Genomic DNA, 22185 nt, shown 5'->3' on the forward strand with positions numbered 1-22185 from the left:
CTGTGACAAGGTGACCTGCATAGTGGATGAGGGAAGGGCTGTGGATGGTGTCTATCTAGACTTCAGTAAAGGCTTTGATACTGTTTCCCACAGCGTTCTCCTGGAGAAACTCATGACTGTTCATGGCCTGGATAGGCGTACTCTTCGCTGGGTAAAATCTGGCTGAATGGCCAGGCCCAAAGAGTTGTGGTGAATGGAGTCAAATCCAGTTGGTGGTTGGTCACAAGTGGTGTTCCCCAGAGCTCAGTATTGGAGCCAGTTCTGTTTAATCTCTTTTTCAATGGTCTAGACGAGAGGATTGAGTGCACTCTTAGTAAGTTTGCAAATGACACCAAGTTGGGCAGGTATGTTGATCTGCTGGAGTGTAGGAAGGCTCTGCAGATTCATCTGGACCAACTGGATTGATGGTCTGAGGACAATTGTATGAGGTTCAACAAGGCCAAATGCCGGGTCCTGCTTTTGGGTCACAACAACCCCAGACAATGTTACAGGCTTGGGGAAGAGTGTCTGGAAAGCTGCCTGGATGAAAAGGACCTGAGGGTGATGATCAGCAGCCAGCTGAACGTGATTCAGCAATGTGCCCAGGTGGCCAAGAAGGCCAACAGCATCCTGGCTTGTATCAGAAACAGCATGGCCAGCAGGACTAGGGAAGTGATTGTGCCACTGTACTCGGTACTAGTGAGACCCCACCTTGAACACTGTGTTCACTTTTGGGCCCCTCACTACAAGAAAGACATTGAGGTGCTAGAGCAAATTCAGAGAAGGGCAACGAAGCTGGTGAAGGGTCTGGAGCACAACTCTTAGGAGGAGCGGCTGAGGGAACTGGGGCTGTTTAGCCTGGGGAAAAGGAGGCTGAGGGGAGACCTTATCACTGTCTACAACTACCTGAAAGGAGGTTGTAGCATGGAGGATGTTGGTCTCTTCTCCCAAGTAGCAAGTGATAATACAAGAGGAAATGGCCTCAAGTTGAACCAGGGGAGGTTTAGATTAGATATTAGGAAAAAATTCTTCTTGGACATGGTTGTTAGGCATTGGAACAGGCTGCCCAGGAAAGTGGTAGAGTCACCATCCCTGGAGGTCTTTAAAAGACACCTAGATGAGGTTCTTGGGAACGTGGTTTAGTGCCAGTGTTAGGTTAGCAGTTGGAATCAATGATCTTGATGGTCTTTTCCAAACAAAATAATTTTATGATTCTGTGAACTTTTGCTATGAGTTTTACTTTATAGATATTTTCCTACCTCAGTTTGAAAAACCCAATATTTCAAGTTAAATATTTTTTAAAAATGCACTTAAATAGGATGACTTGTTAAACATTCCTGAAAATTATGGGAAGATAATTTTCTGATCATTAGTTTCATTGCTTATAGGCAGTTTTTATGGATTAAGAGATATGTGAAACCAGTAATCTATGAGACTTTTAAAAAAATTTTGTTTCTAGAAACTATTTTCTCATATTAAGGCTCTTCTGTTTCCAGTTAAAGTTGTTTGGGAGTGGGGGGAAGACTAAGCTTGGATTCAAAGATGGGATATTATTGTAAAAATGGAAATAAATTTTAGAGAGTTATGTTAGCGATATAGTGAATACAATTAAAAAGTGAGTTATCATCCAGAATATGATTTCTTGAAGGACTTTTTGTGTGTATAGCAACCAGCAGGCGATTTCCTCTCTATCTAAATAATATAATATGCCTTGGGAAGGAGAGAGAGGCATATATGACAAAGATATTTGTCCTGTTATTGGAAAAAGGTTAATAGTTTAGTATGATAAAATCTGTGCAACAGGTTCTTTGATAAATAAAGATAAGACATCATATAAACAAAACCCCAGGAAATACTTTAATTAATTTGGTTTCCTTTGGTTTCCTTTTGTTACTTGTAAAATATTTTGACTGTGAATCTCCTTCATACTGACTGCATATGGGCCTAAACATAGTTTGAAATTGTGATGAGAATTGTGTGATGATTTCTATTTACCTCTGTGGAAAAGAAACCTGATGTGGTCCAGCTTTCTGTTTGTCTCTATTAAATGAAAATCTTTCAACTATACTTTGTAACAAAATCAAGCAAAAATTTGGTTTGCATTATGAAACTACTAGTAGGAGGTAACAAAAAATTGGGATGTCAGAGATTTGGTCTGTATTTAGGGATAAGACCCCAGAAATTCTGTCACAGATTGTCTCTACCTACTGGAAAAGGTAATATTACTGTCTTATGTACACTAAATAATATGAATGAGAATAAACAGAACTGTTAATGAGGCATAATGAATCCTTAATTTTCCTACACTGTTAGAAAACCTGTTGAATTCAGAAGATGAACCAAAATAAGACTGAATTTTGTGGAAGCAGAGCAAGGATGTCTTTTTACAAAGGAAATTCACCAATTTGAATTTGTTTATGTGCCTGATAAAATATTTTATTGAAGGAAATATGTATGCAATTTATTATGTTAATTTTTAATTGCAGTGTGGACAATAAATGCAACTTTAAAAAAGACTCTTTAATACATCCATGTTTATCTAATTATGGTATCATTTGTTAGTGGATATACTGTAAGCTATTCCTGAGAAAGGACTGTAGTGTTGGGCCCTTATTATCTTCAGGTTCATATTTACTCTTCTTGCTCTCCATTAATAGGTAGCATAGATCAGTCAGTGTTAAAGGAGTTGCCTCCTGAGCTCCTGGCAGAAATTGAATCCACCATGCCACTTTGTGAACGTGTGAAAATGAACAAGCGCAAACGTAGTACAGTTAATGAGAAACCAAAATATGCTGAAATCACTTCTGATGAAGACAATGACTGTGAAGAAGCTTTTGAATGTAAGTAGTACATAATTTTGTTCCTACTCTTAAAAAAGACTAAGATTTAGCTTTTACAAAAAGATATACTTTTTTTGGTTGTTTTCTGCCCTAAAACATATGAAAACAAATTTGCTCTTCAGAAAACTACTTGGCCGAGAACCTTTTCTTCTCAAGAACCTTTTATTCTTTTAAAATAAAAATTACTTGATTTCAGTTTGTCACTCAAGATGAAAAGCAGCTAGTTATTAAATTTATTTCCCTAATTATCTTATGGGAAGCCACTGCCTAGATTTTTTTTTTTAGTTGTGCAATGAAACATTTTTAGTCAATTAGATTAAAGAAAAATATCCTGTTAAGCAGCTCAAAAAACTTGCACAAAAAGCTATGCAAAGAAAATATTCCCTATATACATGTTAAATTTTTCTGAGTTTCATTGGTAAGAAAAGCAAAGTATCCCCTCTTGAATTTTTCTGACAAGATAAATTAAGAATGTTAGTGCCCAGAAGTTTCTTAAAATATTTCTTCTATTATTTCCATGGTATATTGCTTGTAAAACTGAAATTATTGCTGATGGTTTCTCAAAATAGGATTTGCTGATGATACTATTTTTAATTAAGTGATTTCAAAGGAAGAGAAGAAGCTTGTAGTTAGACTTTTGCTGTGCGATCAGGTAAAGTTCGTAAGTCTAAAAAATTGTTATATGCTTCTAAGTTAGGAAGGGATTTCCTACTTACAAATAAGAGTATAGTTTGTCTCTATGGTTGTTCAGTTAGCCAACACTGAAAAGAAAGTCCATTAAAATGGAGTGAATCAGTTTAGTCTGAGTAACATCTTAGCTGTGTTACCTATGCAGGGCTACAGAAGTGCCTATTGTTGTTAGTCTGAGAAGGCATCTTGCTTATAATGACTTTTTTCCAAGTTTAGACTCTTTCCACCTTTGCTTATCTAAACATCTTACTGAACTTTTGTAAAACATAACCTTATTCTTAGTCTTTCTTAGGGTCAAAAAGAGAAAGATTTATTTTTCCTGCTTTTTTAATGTTTCAAATTTTTGTCCAACAGATAGCAATGCATATGCACACATACACATAAAAAGTATAATAGCAGTGCCTCTGATCTTTATCAAAGAAACAGAAAAGAATGTCCCTTTTGTTTGTTTGCTTTTCATTTAAAATGTAACTGAATAATGCTGCTTTGTCTGTGAGTATGAGATCTTGGGGTAACTTATAATTAGATTATTTACTTCATTCAGGATTGTGTATTATCTGTTTATTGTATAATTTCACTTGTTTATGATGTTAGTAATCTGTAACAGTGAATTAAAAAAAAGAATAAATAAAGGAAAATTATTTAAGTTGGTTGGGAATGGAGAGGATTGTCAGGAATTTCAGAGAGATCTTAATCTACTTGTTAGCCACAGTGGCTGTTAAAATTCTTAAATGCAGAGTAAAGCAAATTAACGAAAACTTTCACAGTAATTAAATGCTTAAAGTTCACTATATCCACTCAAGAGATCTGTCCACCATTCTAAACATTTCATCTGGTTTAAAAATAAATTATAATATTTCTCAAAGTATACTGTAGAACTGAACAGAGTTAAAACGAGACAACATGATCAAGATAATGAAAGATCTGTGACAAGTACATTGAATAGATTTTTTTTTACAAGTATGTATTTCAGAATTCTTTTGATTGTCTAAAATTGAACTTTAAAAAGTATGAAATAGTGATTGTTATATAAGAAGATAAATTTGAGTATCTCATGAAGAAAGGGGCATTCCATTAAATTAAATGATGAGAAATTAAAAATCTATTAAATCATTCTCATACAATAAATACTAAACGTGTTATTGCATAAATGTTTGGCAGAATTCAGAAGGAAATAGGGTATTTATATTCCAGATAGTCTTTATGTAAAAAATTAATAATAACTCTTGAAATAATAATAATATTTACTTTTTTAGTCAGTTTTATCTACTTCAAAATGAACTTTGTAGAGCAATGACTGGTTGTGAGTAGCTGTTCCCATGTTCATCTTATTTGCCTTGCAGAGCCAGCACAAATGTAAAACATTCTGTTTTGTTATGCAACATTGATAAACTGGTCAATATAAATTTCTGATAGAAAACAATACTGGAAGTTACTTTTCTCATGGAGATGTAGCTGGGGTCTGAATTCATCCTCCAGAGCTTAAATTGATACTGATGTTTTGTAAACTGTGGAGACAGATTTTGTGTACCTCCACAAAATACTATCATAGGGGGAAAAGAATCAGTTAAGATATGTGAAGTTGTTTCCCATAAACCCCATAATTTCTTCTCTAATCTGCTCACTTCAGGTATCCCAGACAGCTATCCGTTTCTTCAATTGCAGTTATCTCTCAACCATTTTAGAACTGACAGTGGTAGTAGCTCAGGCCTCATGAACATGACTGTACTGCCTGCAGAAGCAAGTATGATCCATAAGCAGAATAGCTCAAAGGATGAATTAAGTTATTATCTTGGACCACCTCTGTGCATACCCTTTTTCAGAAGTGGGAACCCTCTAGGGTGCGGTGCAGAGCATTAGTTATCACCACAGGTTCAATGTTGTTTTTATTAGTTCTGAGCCTGGGATGACTATTTGATTATATCCTGGTATGTTTCCTATGCTTCTGAATAAACTGGTGTTGTGGAAAGAACTTGTCAGTTCTGTCTGAATGCTTTGAGCCATTTTGCTCAGATACAACCCTATATACAGTTATACCTCTCTAAACTTCAGTAGACTTTGGTAGAGACACACAGATGTCAGGACCATTATATGCAAGTTCACAAGAATAATAAACTCTGCTAGTCTAGAATGTGATGCTTTGGAGCCGTTAACAGCACAGTCTGTGATAGACATTTCTTTGCTAGCCCAGTTATCCTGTTACTTTAGATAATGGAGAGTTGGCTGATTTCATGGATCTCCTCCATATCCTTTTTCTGTTACATCTTAGCACCCTCTCCCCTTCAAGACTCTTTGAAAACAACAGAGAACTCTTCATCCCCTCCTCCCTTTATTTCCACCAAGTTTCTGATTTTGTACAGAACATTTATACCAGGTTTTCAACATTCAGTTCTGCAAGGCTAATGCCTTCTGTGGCATATACTCGCTGCCTGGCCCAGAACTGTGACTCCAGCTTTTTCCTTTACACTGACTTTTCTGCAATATATATCAAGACATTTTTAGTTGTCTTGACAAAACAGAATATCTTTAAGCAACTGGGTTGCCCAGTCTCATTGGAACTTGCTGTGTTGAACGGGCAAAGCAATCACTGAATTGGAGCATGGACACCGATTAACAGTCACAATTTCGATAACTGAATAAATTATCTCAATGTTCTCTCATGAAAGGGTGAAACTTATTTTGTTCTACTTTCCTGACTTTGTTTAAAAGGATAAATGTCGTGTAAATTTGTATTTTTAAATGTTTGTTGATATCTTTCCAGTTTCAGGTACAGCTTTCATGCAATTCAAAAGAAATTGTAAGAATAATGCCATAACAGAATTTTGTATGATAGTTTTAGAGTGTTCACTTGTTTTACAGAACATCTACATGACAGTGTTTAACTTGCAAATGTATAATTTTGAGCTATTAAAAGTAGATTTTTTGTACTTATTTGTACATTTCATTTCTAGCTTCTCGTAAAAGACATAAAAAGGATAGAGATGAAGCTTGGGAGTATGAAGAACATGACAGAAGAAGTTCTGGTGACCACAGGAGAAGTGGTTATTATCATGAAGGAAGGAGGACTTCTGGTAGTGGCCGTTACCGTAATCGTGGTCCCGATGACTCTGATATGGATGATTATTCTCCTCCTCCTAGCCTCAGTGAGGGTAAGTGTTTTAAAAATTTTATTTTCTCCCATAATACTAGTGCATTTTTAAAGGATATGTTAAATATTTTAAAATAAACATCTTTACATGCAGTATTGAATATAAGCATAAAGAAATGTTAACAATCCTTTATTCTATCAATTAGTGGCTAGAAAAATGAAGAAAAAAGAAAAACAGAAGAAGAGGAAAGCTTATGAACCTAAACTAACACCTGAAGGTAATTTTAGATTATTTACTTTTTACAGTTTTTATTTTCTGATTTGTTTGTAAAATAATTATATATACATTTCTTTTTTTTACCAGAAATGATGGATTCTTCAACTTTCAAAAGATTTGCTGCTTCAATAGAGAATATTTTGGAAAATTTAGAAGACATGGATTTTACAGCTTTTGGTAATATGTCAGAAATTTTCAAAATGCTTCCCCCAATTAGAAACACAAGAAACAAAAAAATTTGCATCTCAGTATTTTCAAACTTCCTCCTTTGCGATTTAATTGCCTGTGATACATGCTACGGTATACTGCATTTTATAGCTTCTGCCTGGAGTGGAGGCCTTTACCTTTTCAATTTCACTTGCTGCTACAGGAAGATCTTCCTTCTTCCTCCCTGCAGAATCCTAAGGGGACATAAATCACAATGAGACAAATAATAGTCCCCTGGAGTGGAAAGGATACCTCTTTGGAATGTCATTAGAGTGTTATCTTCTGTCAAACATATCTTTGTAAACAACACTAACTTAAGATGGTTCCCTTGCCAATAATGTCTGAGGCACATTATTTTGCATCTGTTATGGCCTTTGGCCCAACAGAGTTTGATTATTCATTTCAGCAGCAGAGTACTTATGCACTTATGGGTGAGATACTGAATCACTGTATACTCCTTATCCATTTCAGTGGAAAATAAGTCAGCTTAGCATTTAGCATAAGTGTCTTACAGAGTTGTTCAGGTTGACCAAGATGACTTTCTACTGAAATGGATAATGGAGCATTCATTTAATTTTTTCCTACCATCTTTGTCACAAGATTAGAACAAGGGGAGGAGTATAGTAAGCAAATCACTACAGCAATGGTGTCTACAACCTTGGATTAAAAAGTGAAGTAATTGGTTCTTTCTGTATGTCTTGTAACATCATCTTGTAACATCATTTGATTAAGATGCAGTGTACCTCAAAGTACTTAATTTCCCATGTGTTTTTCATCTATTGCCCTTCCCTAGATTTGACTTTTAGAATTAGGCCTACAATCATTTAAGATTTGTTTTAGTGAAATGAGGATGATGGCACAAGAGCTGCAATAAATGGATTTTGCTATAGTAATTTTTTTTTTAATTTATGACTTTCAATTATATTTAACAAGTACTTGTTTTAACACAACCAAAAGATGTCATCATCAGTCTTCATTAGATAGAACTATTAGATGCTAGCTTTTTGGAAAATGAGTTCTTTTTCTTCAGTTGACTTTTTCATATTGACTGTAAAATACTGGTTTCCGTGAAGTCTTATTAGAAATATGATTTTTAATTTTTTAATTTTTTTTAAGGTGATGATGATGAGATTCCACAGGAATTGCTACTGGGAAAGCATCAACTTAGTGAGTTGGGTAGTGAATCTGCAAAAATCAAGGCAATGGGCATTATGGACAAGGTACATTTTCATAGTATTTAATTATTTTTGAACATTTAACATACAAAAACTTGTATCCCCTGTAATATTCCACCCTCTTCAGGTATACATGTGACAGATACTGTGAACAGTTGTGCTTCTACTGACTTAGCTGAAGTGCTAAAAAGTTACCACATCTTAACTATTGCTGTATCTGAATCTGAGACATTTTTGTTGAATGGTCCTTCTCTGTGTTAGCACTGACTCAGAGAACTATATGCCAATAGGTAACACATGCCCAAGCAGTAAAATCTAAAATAATTAATCTGCTTTCACAAAAGATCATCAACCTATAGGCTTTGCTACTTAGAGCTAGTGTTGAGCAACCACAGAAGCACAAAACAGAACCTGCTGGCAAAGTCAAAAAATCCACCCTTTCTGTTATATGCCGTTAGTGCAATGTAAATTCATTATGTCCATCCAGCATCACATTGAATTGCCTACTTCCTTCCTCTCCCCCAAGAGTCCTTTCAAACTTAGATTTAATGACTCAGGTGATAATAAGATTAATTTTCGGTAGACTGCATATTGTGGTTTCTTTGCCATACTCTTCCTGACCTCAGTTCAAGGGAGCATTCTGTATCACACCTCTAGAAACAATGTTCTTGCTTTCCTTATCTTCCTAGAACTCTTGGATTTGGGCAGTCTTGTGTTAAATTCTTATTCTGCCTGCTCGTGACCATTTACTATGTTTATGATGTGTCTGTGAAGCTACTTATAAGTCACTCTGAAGGGTTTTCTTTAAGATTAGATGCCTTTTCTTCATTCTCCCTACCTTCCTTTGTAGCATGTTATGAGCCTGAGCGTTTCTCTTTCCTGATAGTTCTCACCCTTAACCTTTGCTCCCTGTTTTTTTTCACGTACATACATGTATACATGAAATCAGAATTTTGTTCCTTCTAAAGGTGTCTGGATGAATGAAACTGACTCTCCTGGAGCTTAGTATATTTTACAGATTATTTAATCAATTCTGTAGAACATCAGTTAGTGAGTTTGAGTTACTTATTTTCAACATGCTAGTTTTTCAAAATCAGTACAGTTATGAAGAATATGATTCCTTTTTTTAGGCACTCAAGTATCAGGGAATTTTATTTCTGCTTGTATAACAATACAGCATTAATTACAGAAATGCAATTTTAAATACATTTCTATGGATTTTGCTGGTTGAAAATGCAGTTTGATTGCAGTCTTAAAACATATTTCACTAGTTTAATTCTATTATCAGCATTCACAGTCATGTTGTGTCAGAAACCAGACAAGTCAAAATCCAATCCTTATCTCAGATTACTTAAAATTTAAGATTGTCTGATTACATAACATGTTCTATCCTTCATACATGGACATTTTTTTTAGCAGTTTGGAAGCCTTTATGTTCCTACAGTTGTTTGATATGTTTTGTTTTGTTTCTTGTTGTAGCTCTCAACAGATAAAACAGTAAAAGTCCTGAATATTTTGGAGAAGAATATTCAAGATGGATCAAAGCTTTCTACATTACTTAACCATGTGAGTTTCAAATGCCATTGTTCCACACCATTGTGTAGAATAGAGTTTCCTTCACTTGAGTCCCATATAATGATAGTTTCAAATACTCTGTGTGTGTGAAAGGAATTTCTGATTTAATATGTATGTGATTAAGAGATTACCAAATTTTAAGATTTGAAGTAAAATTCACTTGATTATATTCTTTCAGTACTAGACATGTTTCACTATAGTACTGATAAAAGAGGTATTGGGAGCTATTGAGTTGGGTTTTCACTTAAATATTATAGTTTCACCTTGAAATATTCATGGTAACTGGTGTAACTTGCACAATTGGACATTTCTTTGCTACTTTTCCATGTGTCCATAAAACATCCCTTACACAAAGGAAGAAGTATTACAGCTTTCACATAGAGCATATTCTTCTCCTGAGCATTATGAACTGAGGAAGTGCTTTATTTAGGTCTGCTCTTATGCTGCAAAATTGAAGTTATCAGTGTAAACAGAATTAACAGGAAGTTTAAGATTTTTTTCTGATGTACCTAAAACTACATGGGGAATTGGAGTTTTTATGAGGCTGAAATGTGATATTACACATTTTATTTATTCATTTATTTGTTACCCTTTCTAGTCAAAACAGTCTAGTCAAAACAAATTCTAGCAAGAATAGAGTTCTTGAATTTTATGGATAAAAAAACCTTGATCTGCAGAAATAGAGAGTAATTACATTGGAAAGAAAGAATTTGAACTTGAAAATGAAAACCAGAGACATGTTATTTGTACCTAAATATTTTCATCTGGACAGTTTGTTGGGTTTTCAAAGTTTCAGTATATGTTTCTGAATGTCTTTAGCAGTATAAAAAATTAGTGAAAAGAAGGTGCTAGTTTACATGCTCTAATTCAATACAATTGAGTCTTTATGCCATTGCCTTTAAAGTGATATTTTTCTTTTAGCTTTTTGCAGTAAAACTCAAGATTATTAAGCCATTAATGAAATTGTCTAATGTTTGCAATTGAGAGACAATTTTAAAAGAAGCAATCTTTAGCCAAACAAGTTTTATTTTTTTATTAAAGCCTGTTAAACACAATTCAGGTTATTATGGCAAAGAAAGACTCTGCTAAGGAGTAAGCTTACTTCTTGTAGAGTGCAGTGAAAATATCCTACATCCATGTCAGGATTTTTCTCAGAGATTGATTACATGTGCAGATTCTTTTTATTTCCAAGATTAATGAGAAAAAAAATAGAAAATATATAAAACTACTTGGGTTTTTGTTTTATGGGGTTTTTTTGTTGTTGTTTGGGTGGGTGGGTGGGGGTTGGTTGTTTGTTTTTTGTTTCTTGTTTGTTTTTGTTATTATTGTTTAGTTGGTTTATTTGGTTTTTTTGTTTTGGTATGGGTTTTTTGTTTTGATTTTGTTTGTTTGTTTTTTTTAACTCCTCTGTGTAAGGAACAAATTATTTAAATCCATTCTGTGCAAGAAATTTACAGGGATCTCCCGATTTGCAGATTTCTATTGATTTTTCAAATATATTTATGTCTCATATATAATGCACTGTGATATCTTTAGATTATCTTACCACAAAGGGAAAAAAGTTGGTATGGTTTCACCAACCCCTTATTTTTACAAGGAAAGCAAACAGTGTGCTGTTATATAGGCAGGAAAGATTATTTTTCTCTGTACTAGAGAAGTTATTAAAAATTCCACCTGGTTTTGTAATTAATAATGTTATTACAATATTTCAGTAGTGCTGGGTGGTGATAATTAGCCTCATGTATGTTTGCTTTTATAACTTGTAAAACACAGAAATACAGAGATTCTATACCCTGTGCTAAATCTAAATGGTCATATTTGATAAGACATGTTTTAAACCCATTGATAATAGATGAGTCAGTCTGTGAAGTGGAGAACATTGTATTCTCATGAGTTTCATGTGCCTTAACAGTCTTTTTATGTAAGAATTCCCTCTAGCAGCAAAAATTAGACTGATCAAAGCAGCAACTGGTGTGCATAGGACACTGAAGAAAATACTAAGATGAATAAGTTTAGATTTTGATTAAGGTAGATTAAATAGAGAACGTGGCAGTCTTCCTTCATAGTGCTTCCTGATCATACACAGAAAGCTTTTTTGTGTTTTACCAGAAGAATGCAGTGAGATACTGAAGACTTGTAATTTAGGATTACAAACCTGTTGCTAGTAAAACAAACATTAATTGATTTCTAAAACGTACTATTTTTGTATCATAAAGGAAACATAACATTTTGTACATATGTGTATGTAAGTATATTAAAATAATGTTATATTTTACTTGGTAAGGATCAAAATTTGACTTCATATTCACACTATCTTGTTTTTTATTACCTGTTACAGAACAATGACACTGAAGATGAGGAAAGATTATGGAGAGATCTTATTATGGAGAGAGTGACAAAATCTGCTGATGCTTGTCTTACTGCTATCAATATTATGACATCACCAAATATGCCTAAAGCTGTATATATTGAAGATGTAATAGAAAGAGTTATTCAATACACAAAATTTCATTTGCAGAACACTCTCTATCCTCAATATGATCCTGTGTATAGAGTGGATCCTCATGGTGGTTAGTATGCTAAATATTTTGTATTTAGCATTTTTTTTGCCATATACATACCTTCAGATGTGGGTGTCCAACTTCAAGAATGGATTTAAAAATCCTGGATCCAAATCAGAACAATTATGAAAACATGAAATTTTTGCTTTCCAGCTGATTCTGCTAAGCAATTGCATTTACAAACCTGTAGTCATGGAGTTGTTTTGAGGACATATTTTGAGGAAAATGGTATTTGATGTAAGTGAAAAAATGAAAAAAATTAATAGATATTTTTTATTTTCTAGGTGGTGTTTTAAGTTCAAAAGCAAAACGTGCCAAGTGTTCCACCCACAAGCAAAGAGTTATAGTGATGTTGTATAACAAAGTTTGTGACATTGTCAGCAGTTTGTCAGAGTTGCTAGAGATACAGCTTCTTACTGATACAACTATTCTTCAGGTACATTTTATCAGAAGAATTTCTTTCTGAGAATGTTTGTTTTTCTTTTCCCAGAAAGACTGTAAAGTGTGATTGTCTCAATGACATGAACTATGAAATCAGTACAAACTTTTGAATTATTAACATCAGTGACTAGTTTGTTGTGTAGTATGTAAACTGCAGGAGAAGAACATTTAGTATTCAAATCTTTAATGGCTTTTATTGTACACTTACGAAAAGTTTGATCTGATTGTATTCAAATAGCCCATAATAACTTTATTTGTAAATAATATGAAATAATACCTGCTTAATGAATAACCTACTTGTGAAACTGCATAAATATCAGTTTGTTAGTCAAATATACTTACAATAACTTCTTTCTGTCAATAGGTATCATCTATGGGAATAACACCTTTCTTCGTAGAAAATGTCAGTGAACTACAGTTATGTGCCATCAAATTAGTGACTGCAGTAAGTAATTTTTAATTTGCAGTTTCATGTTCCTGTACTTCTGCGAGAGTTATTAGGGCATTTACATAGGCCGTATTTTTGCTGGTAGAGAATTGGAGTTTAGAACTAATTTTATTCTTGCATGTTTTTACAGTTTGTTATAATAAACTAGGAACAATATTAAATCTGCTCCTCCTATTTGCAGAGTATTCTATAGAAATAGCCTACTTAAGCCAAAGAATTTACTTAATTTTGATTGTGTTGTTTAAAATATAAGCACAAACCCCTTCCTCTTACCTGTACTTTCTTGTCTTAAGAAACCTTAACAAGGTGGTTTTACTTATTTCTTTTGTTAAGATTTTAATTTACGCAATGGAATATGCTATAGAACGAGTAGGATACTTCTATATAATAGAATAAGTCCTTTTCCTCGGAAGACGTGGTTATGTGAAAAATTCATGGGGCAGATAAAATATTATTTCAGGAAAACTGTAGTGCAACACAGATCTGCTTGTTCAAGTGGAAATTTTCCATCTTTGTAAGAATGATGTACTCCAGTATTTATAAAAATAATTCTGCCTAAACAAAAGGAGAGGAAAACTCTACAATCCTGACCCTGTAAATTGAAAGAATATTTAATGTCAGGCAAACATTAAAGCTTAGGATATGAAGTAAAACTGGTTTCTCAAACGTGCTCTAAAACCATACATGTTAATGTATGTTACCATAGAGTTTTGCTGTATACTGGACTCTGAAAGCTTAGCATTATGCTGTTTGACTTTCTTATACAGTGTATTGTACCACTGGCAGAAATTTTTAAAACATACAGTATTTTTAAGAGCTATTACACATTTATGCTATTTGAAGATATAAATCTGTATTTGAAAAAGTTTTTATGTATTTATAATGAAATGCTTGCTTTGAAAAAACAAAGCAATGCATTAAAAACAAGGTATGCATTAAATAACTTATTTAAATGTCATATAAATTATATGTTTCTATATATATTTTTAACAATCTATTTAACAAGCTATATTTTATGTAACAATAAATATATTTTTTTAAATTCTGTAACTGTTAAATAGGTGTTCTCCAGGTATGAAAAACATAGACAGTTAATACTAGAAGAAATTTTCACTTCCCTTGCAAGACTACCAACTAGCAAGAGGAGTTTGAGAAACTTCAGGTAATTTCTGACATAGATTGATAATCTGTAGACAGTAGCATTTACAGATTTGTAGATGTAGGCTTTTAGGCTTCAGTATTAACAGCTTCTTTAAAAATCTGACTCCACAAGCTGCACTTTGTTAGAGTTTGATATTTCAAAACCTCTACAGTGGAAGCAGAAATTATTGAAAATAATATTTTAAAAAAATGTATTTTAATATTGTATTTTTTAATACTCACTGTTTCTTATGCCATCATATTTATGCCTGCTTACAAAAATAAGTGAATTATCTTATTATTTGTCTCACTAAGGATGTAAACAAGTATAATGTTAGCATGGATTGGATTCAAAGGTTTTTTGTTGGAAAATTCTTTGTTTCTGTTTATATAGGTTTTATATAATTTCTTCATTACTAAAACTTAATAGGAAAATTCTGACTGAATTTCTTTGAGGACACACTCAGAGCACTCTTTCCAGGAAATCAATCTAATACTCCTTTGAATTAGTTTAATTTAGGAACTACTCAGTTCACTTTAACTGTCTTTTAAGCACTTCAGCTGGATTTCAGTGCATCTTCTGAATAATAGTATAGGTTCAGGTTCAATTTGAGAAAGAATCTGACCTGAACTGGATTTTGGTTAAAATTGAAGTTGGACACTTTAAATGATTCTAAAACATTTGTTGTTTGCATTAATTTTGTTCCTTGCTTATATACATTTTTTCCCTGGAGACAGACAAATGAAATAGGTTCTCTGATCCAGGGTGGATGAGCAGGAAATATCCAGGAAAAGAAATTCACTGAAACTTTTAAGTTGAATTCAGCAACATGAGTGCTTGTTCCTAGTATTTCCTATTGTTTTGGTTATAGACATCAGAGAGATCTAGCAAATAGAAAGGTGGTAGGCATAGGAACATAAGTGGTAGATTACTCTCTTTTGAATTAGGACCTTTACTAGAATGAAGTCACTATCTCAAGGCCACAGTGACTGCACTGTTTATTTCTAGAGCCCTAGCTCTGATTTGTTGAAGGACATTCCCTGCCTGTGGCTACAGTCATGAGGGGTACAGCTTACATAAAATTTGATATGAAAATATTTTCTCTGTACAAGTAGGCAAAGATAACTTCATAAAGATAAGTTATTATTTGGATAATTTGGGGAGAATGATTGATGTCAGAGATTATCACTTTTTAATACTGTTAAGTGTAGCATTAAGTGGTGTTGATGTACGTATGGGTAGTAAATGCCATGCTATTTGTCAGGTTAAATCACTTGAAAGGGGAGAAAAATGAGATGGAGTGTATATGTACTGGTCATACCAACTTAAAGACACTCTTGCATGCTGAAGTTTATAGTCTGTTATGCTACCTGAAATCGCCATAGGTATAACTCTTGTGGAAGTCAGACCAGGTTGTGGTCAGTATTTTCTCATTTAAAAGTCCTGCACATTTTGCATACATTAAATATAAGTAATAAATTATTAGGACAAGTTCAGTGTATTTTTTTAATGTTGTGTTGGAAATGAATATGGCATTATACATAATAAGCCTATTAGTAAGTACCTTAGCATGTAGGTGTTTGATTTATTAAATATTTCTGTAGATTTTTCAGCTGCTGAACTTCACAGATACTCTGATAGCCCATCCGTGAGCTGTTTCAGTTCATCTCATCAGCCTGAGAAAAATACTTACTGTTTTTGTTAGACTAAATCTTTCACTGTATAAGAGAGAAACAAATGACTAGATAAATGTATAGAACACAGATTTCTAGCTGTGGTAATAATTTAAGAAAGATGTTATTTAGGACCAAGATTTTTTTTGTTGTTTAGTTTTAGTGTTAATGCTGTCTTTGTTAACAGGTTAAACAGCAGTGACACTGATGGAGAGCCTATGTATATTCAGATGGTAACAGCACTAGTTCTGCAGCTTATTCAGTGTGTGGTGCATTTGCCATCAACAGAAAAAGATTCTAATTCAGAGGAGGAATCAAACAAAAAAGTAAGATTTGTTTTATGAGCCACATTTTTTTTTGTGTGGGGATGACTTTGTAGGAATAATATTTTATGATGGTGTTCTAGTAAATAAGCATTGTAATTTTATGTCTGCTGTAATTATTTGATGAATGAGAAACGTTTGTTATTTTTAGGTGGATCAAGATGTGCTTATTACTAACTCGTATGAAACAGCCATGAGAACAGCACAAAACTTCCTTTCTATATTCCTTAAGAAGTAAGTACTGTTGCATTCTTTAGCATACTGATGAAACCAACTCTAAATAAAATCTGTCATACCTTAAGACAAAACAAACCACTTCGCAATGCTAAATGCCTACTAATAAAGTTACATATAACAATATATTTTATAGAGCTACCTGTCCAAACAAAAATTTCATTTCAGAATCTGATATTTTATGTAGGATCCTTTTATCGGGGGGCTTTTACTCATCTGAAGTGTGGAAGAGAAGGCTGAGTAAATATTAAGTGATGAAACCAGATTCTTTCAGTCATAAAAATGACAAAGATATAAAAAAACCTAAAAATACTTTCATTTAAATAAAGTTAGGAATGTCAATAGCTCAACAGGGATAAAAAAATATACCTGAATAACCAAAGGATTTTTAACAAAAAGTCCTGAGGTTTTAATTGTGTTAATTTATACTGTTCAGCCAAAAGGCTATTTTCTAACCATGTAGCCATTTCTCTGCATACTTATGGTATCATTAAAGTTAGGGATGCCACATATAAGTGAAACACTATTGGATATGTTATCTTTTGATTTTTTTACATTCTGATTTTAACCTTTGTGGAGCATAATACTTAGATATCTTACCACTGTGAGATAAATCAGACCAGGTTTAAGGACACAAAACCTCCTAAATACTCTACTCTAGCTTGAACTTTAGAATTTTACTTTGTCCATCCAAGTTAACGCAGACTTTAACTCAAAACAATAAATATAAAAATCTTAGGAATAAAATTCTACTATCCTGGATTAGTGGCTTTACTTGCAGTGCAACTTGGAGTGATAACTGTTTAAACTATTTGTCCATAAATGGATAAAAACATTTTTTCTGCTAATATTTTGGATATTTTTTTTAGAATTACATAAAACTGTTTTTCTGGTTAAGCATAGGATTGCTTCTGTTTGCGTCAGAAGAAAAGCTTAAATGGCTCTTAAATTCACTTACAAAATGCATTTTCTTTTAAACAGGTGTGGTAGTAAACAAGGGGAAGAAGATTACAGACCACTGTTTGAGAACTTCATTCAAGATCTTCTTTCCACAGTCAATAAACCAGAATGGCCAGCTGCAGAGTTGCTACTTAGCTTACTAGGAAGGCTATTGGTAAGGAATTCTTGGTTTTAACTATTATATTTGGGGTTTTTTATTACAATGAAACTTGTTTATTTCAGCTCAAACTATTACAGGAATGTTTTCTGATTGTGGACGCACAGATACAGCATTTAAGGATTTTTTTACCTGTATCACTATTATGTAATGCATAGAAAATAAAATTTAGGTCAGAAGATCATTGATATGGAACTTAGTAAAGGTCATATGTATATAGATTCTCATGGAAGTCCACTTCTACTATTTCATTACATTTTCCATATTAAAAAATGCTATCATATAGCATCTAATAAGTGTAGATATTCATTGGGAATAAAGTCAAACTAATAGCTGTAATTATTCTTGTTAAATACTTCTCTGGACTATTCCTTTAGCACAGAACCTGAAAATAATTAAGTAGTTTGGTCTTTTACCAGTAATAGTATATTTACTTATGGAATGTGACATTTTATAGAACGTGAATATTTTTGTTGACTGTTTATTGAGAGTTGTTATTCAGTATAACAATGTAATTAACACATTAATTTCAGCTGTTTCTTGGAAAAATATTTTATGGTCTTGTTCCTGGTAATTTTCCTTATACTTGTATGAATAATGAGGAAGTTGCATTATGTTGCTTAATATCTATGCTATTGCAAAGGATATCTGGCCAACTAGATGTCCAGTTTATTTCATAAAAATACATATTTTTAAAAAACTCTAACAGGCATATTTGTAGAGAGAGAGACCAAATAAAGGAAAAAACACGAATGTAAAGTAAGGAGTATATCAGTGATGTAATAGTAAATTACATAATTTTATGCAGCATGAAGTTAGGTGGAATTTTCAATAAGGTCAATCAGTGTCTTTTGAGAAGAATCTCAGTTGCATAAATAAATATTTTTTTATAGCAGTTTATTCTGTTTTTCTTAGGTTCACCAGTTCAGTAACAAATCTACAGAAATGGCATTAAGAGTTGCATCACTTGACTATCTTGGAACTGTAGCTTCAAGACTCAGGAAAGATGCAGTCACCAGCAAAATGGATCAAGGATCTATAGCCAGAATCCTCAAACAGGTGTGTGAGACATCCCATGCCAGCTGGATTTAGATGTATCCATTTAAAATTTTGAACATTTTAAAGATATAGGAAAATCTGATGTTGTGGAGAATGAGTTTTCATTGTTGTTCAGATTTCTGAAACAAATATACTCAATTTATAAGTATTACATTTGTTAATTCATGTCTTTCTCACACCATCTCCCTAGTGATCATATTAAGTGGTTAATTGCAAGGGTAAAAACAGTTTTCTTGTGACAATATAGAGAAAATAATGGAGTGACGGTTTCTATCTTAAGCGGCCTCAAAAATATATGTGTATGTATGGGCATTTGGTATTGCAAAGTGATAAATGATATTATGACACTCATAATTACATGGTCAGGGGAAGCAAGGTCAGGCAACATGTGAGGACTACAGAGATGCTGCTCGCCATTGTAGGGAGGAAATTCGTGCTGCCAAAGCTCAATTAGAATTGAAGCTGGCCAATACTGTGAAGGACAGTAAAAAAAGTTTTTTTAAATATATCAGTGGCAAAAGGCAAACTAGAAATTGTTATGTGTCATTTTGGGGGGTTTTTATTGGTTAGTTGGTGTTTGGGGGTTTGTTATGTTTTTCTTCATTTTTTGTGTGGTGTTTTTGTGCGTGTGTGTTTGTTTTTACTGGACTTGCATATATCTTTCATTAGAGAATGCATATTTGCATTTCTGCTAATGCTTCTTATCAAAATGTCTCCAAATCTTCAAGGGTGGCAGCTATTAACAAAACAATGTATGCATTTGGACACTCAGCTATACATTTCTTTCTGAACTTTCTCAGGATGATTTGATCTGAAGTTGAGTAGTTATATCAAGTTCATTTCCCTTTCAGTTACCTGAAAAGACTACAGATCTATTATATGTATTTTATAATGACTGTAACAGATTTATGGAAAAAACTTGTGCAATTTACAGGCATTCAAATAAAGAATCAAAATTAATTTACTCCTTTATGAGGCTAATACTTCCCATAACTTTTGTCCATTAGAATATTGTACTATATATAGTGTCAAATCTTATGTCCGTGGCTTGATATCATTTATACTTCTGTGTGCTAATGGATTAAAATTCTTCTCTGTTGGCAGTGATTTTGACAATTCTACATTAGACTATTTTAGAATAATCCTTTTCTCTTTCCTTATCTCCAGAAGTTATATAATAGTATTGAAAGATGCTCTAAAATATACATACTCAAGTGGTGACCTGAATTTCTCTATTTGTTTTGGGTTTTTACAGGATCAGGCATTGACATCTGCAGAAAATAAAGTGCTGTGGGGAACTGAGTGCTAAAAGCATTTTTTGAGTTACTTGAGAAGGTTAACATCAATGATTGTAGATAGTACCATCCATACATTGTGGAAGGTGTATACTATACATTATGATGACTAAAGCTGAATATGTCTACCAATGAATCTTATTTTCTTGCCATTTGAACAAAAAAGTGAAGCTTAGCTGTCACGTACACATTTCCAAGTAGTTATTTGTTCTTGTGTTACAAATCATTTATAAACAACACACTGTCTATCTTGACATTAGTCATCAGAAAGATCATAAATTATTGTTTTTATTCAGAAATTAACTTATACCTCTACAGATTTTTCTTTCCTTCTGAATTGAATACTTAGACTCTGTTGGATATTTCTTCTACCGTCTGATATCATTACCAGGATATTCCCCAATGACTGACGAATGCTTATAACTCTGTCTGCTGTGGTTTGGACTCATGAACCATTGAATTAGATTTAGGAGAAAATCTATTCTGTTTTGACATTTTTGAAGAGTAGATTTTTTTCATAGAAATCTGTCTTAGACTGTCAAGTTGATTTGAACACTTGTGCATGCTTTTCATTAGTTTATCTCTTGATACGCTGATCTTCTGGACTTCTAACTGTACCTTTTTCTACTTGTTGATGTTTGCAAGCTATAATATGTGCTGCATTTGTGACAAGATTCTCAATCTGTGCTGTTCATACAGAAGTTAAGATGTTTATAATTTTTATTGCCAAAGAAAAATGTTTTATAGGTAAAGAAGTTTAAGCCGGAAATTATTTATTCTACTTTTATTATCAATATTGAATATGTTTTGTTGTGGGCTTCACAGTTTCTTTTTGTTTGTTCTGGGTTTTTTAATTGTTTGAAAATAGTTAGACAGTTAAGGTTCATCAAGCAACCTTTTTTTTCAGCCTTTTATCCACAGAATTTAACATTGGTTACAGGCCAGACTATCAAATCACAATTTGCACATATATTATAGTGCCAAATATATATTAATAAACCTATATTACTATTACATGCACTGTAGGCATGTTTTGAATTCTTGAACTCATTTATTTTGGAAAAAAAAAATCCTTTTTTTCTGGTATAGCATCAGCAATTGCAAGGACTTGCGTATTTCAGTATAATACTAAGGAAAAAAGGGAGTTTAATGTTTTTGGTTTTATGCTGTCTTGTAGGTGTTGAGAAAGTTAGTTTCTGATTAATTAACAAGTTAGTCAATGATGATTTATTCTCTGTAACTCCAATATGGGGAGAAGTACATTGTCTGGTGGTCATATACAAAATCGTTAAATTTACATAGGCTAGAACTATTTAAGAGATCAGGATATACATATTTCCTATAAAATGACTTATTGGAAAAAATACATTCTGTTTTTAACATTCATACAGTTTAGATATTTACAAATCTGATACATAGTCTCCAGCACTAGTTCTCAGATTAATATTTCATATGTAATCTTTTTGTGCCATCTTAAAAGTGCTTCACAGGAAAATTATTATTACCCTATTCTGTAGGTAGGCTAGGTGCACTGGAGCACTAGGTGGCATTTTTATAAAAATGTATGTTTGTTCTCAAGCTTTTTGACTGATAGAACTTAGTTGAGTCTCAGAGAGCGTGATTCTTTAGTGCTACTGCTCAGGGGTGTTTGGGAACAGCCTCTGCATGTTCTTTCCTAGATGGATTGAGCATACTTGCTGCACTTTCTCTGTATGGATGATTTATCCCTGAAAACAGTTATACCAAATATTTTTGCAAAGAGATAAGTTATTTTTATTTCTGTGGTGTTTCTCATATGTTTTTACTGTTGTCTGTGTTTTGTATTTATTTTCATTTGACTTTTTTGACTTTTATCATTTGTTCACCTGTGAAGTCCATGTTTTGGTATTTAATATTGGTGAGAGAGCTAACGATTACTTTTATAGGTTAAACCTTGTGTTAGTCTGCTGTGTGTGATTTCAGCCCTTTCTTCAGAGACAGAGGGTCTTCACACAAGATCATAGAATGAAAATTAATCAAATCAGTCAGTCTGTTTTAAAACCAGTCTTATTCTGCTGTTAAT

General features: G+C 33.0%; 1 protein-coding gene across 1 annotated transcript in view; it reads left to right on the forward strand.

Annotated features, from left to right (window-relative positions):
• The window catches only part of LOC308051434 (nipped-B-like protein), a 198798-nt gene that overhangs the window by 145729 nt on the left and 30884 nt on the right, over positions 1-22185 (forward strand). Inside the window, exons 12-25 of the mRNA XM_080361861.1 lie at positions 2637-2819; positions 6461-6658; positions 6804-6875; positions 6962-7051; positions 8198-8301; positions 9736-9822; positions 12170-12401; positions 12677-12828; positions 13198-13278; positions 14343-14443; positions 16283-16421; positions 16570-16652; positions 17634-17766; positions 18685-18828. Coding sequence (XP_080217987.1) covers positions 2637-2819; positions 6461-6658; positions 6804-6875; positions 6962-7051; positions 8198-8301; positions 9736-9822; positions 12170-12401; positions 12677-12828; positions 13198-13278; positions 14343-14443; positions 16283-16421; positions 16570-16652; positions 17634-17766; positions 18685-18828 — 1799 coding nt within the window. The remainder of the gene's footprint in view (positions 1-2636; positions 2820-6460; positions 6659-6803; positions 6876-6961; positions 7052-8197; positions 8302-9735; positions 9823-12169; positions 12402-12676; positions 12829-13197; positions 13279-14342; positions 14444-16282; positions 16422-16569; positions 16653-17633; positions 17767-18684; positions 18829-22185) is intronic.

Source organism: Nesoenas mayeri (genome assembly GCF_963082525.1).
Source record: "Nesoenas mayeri genome assembly, chromosome: W".
Lineage (NCBI taxonomy): Eukaryota > Metazoa > Chordata > Aves > Columbiformes > Columbidae > Nesoenas > Nesoenas mayeri.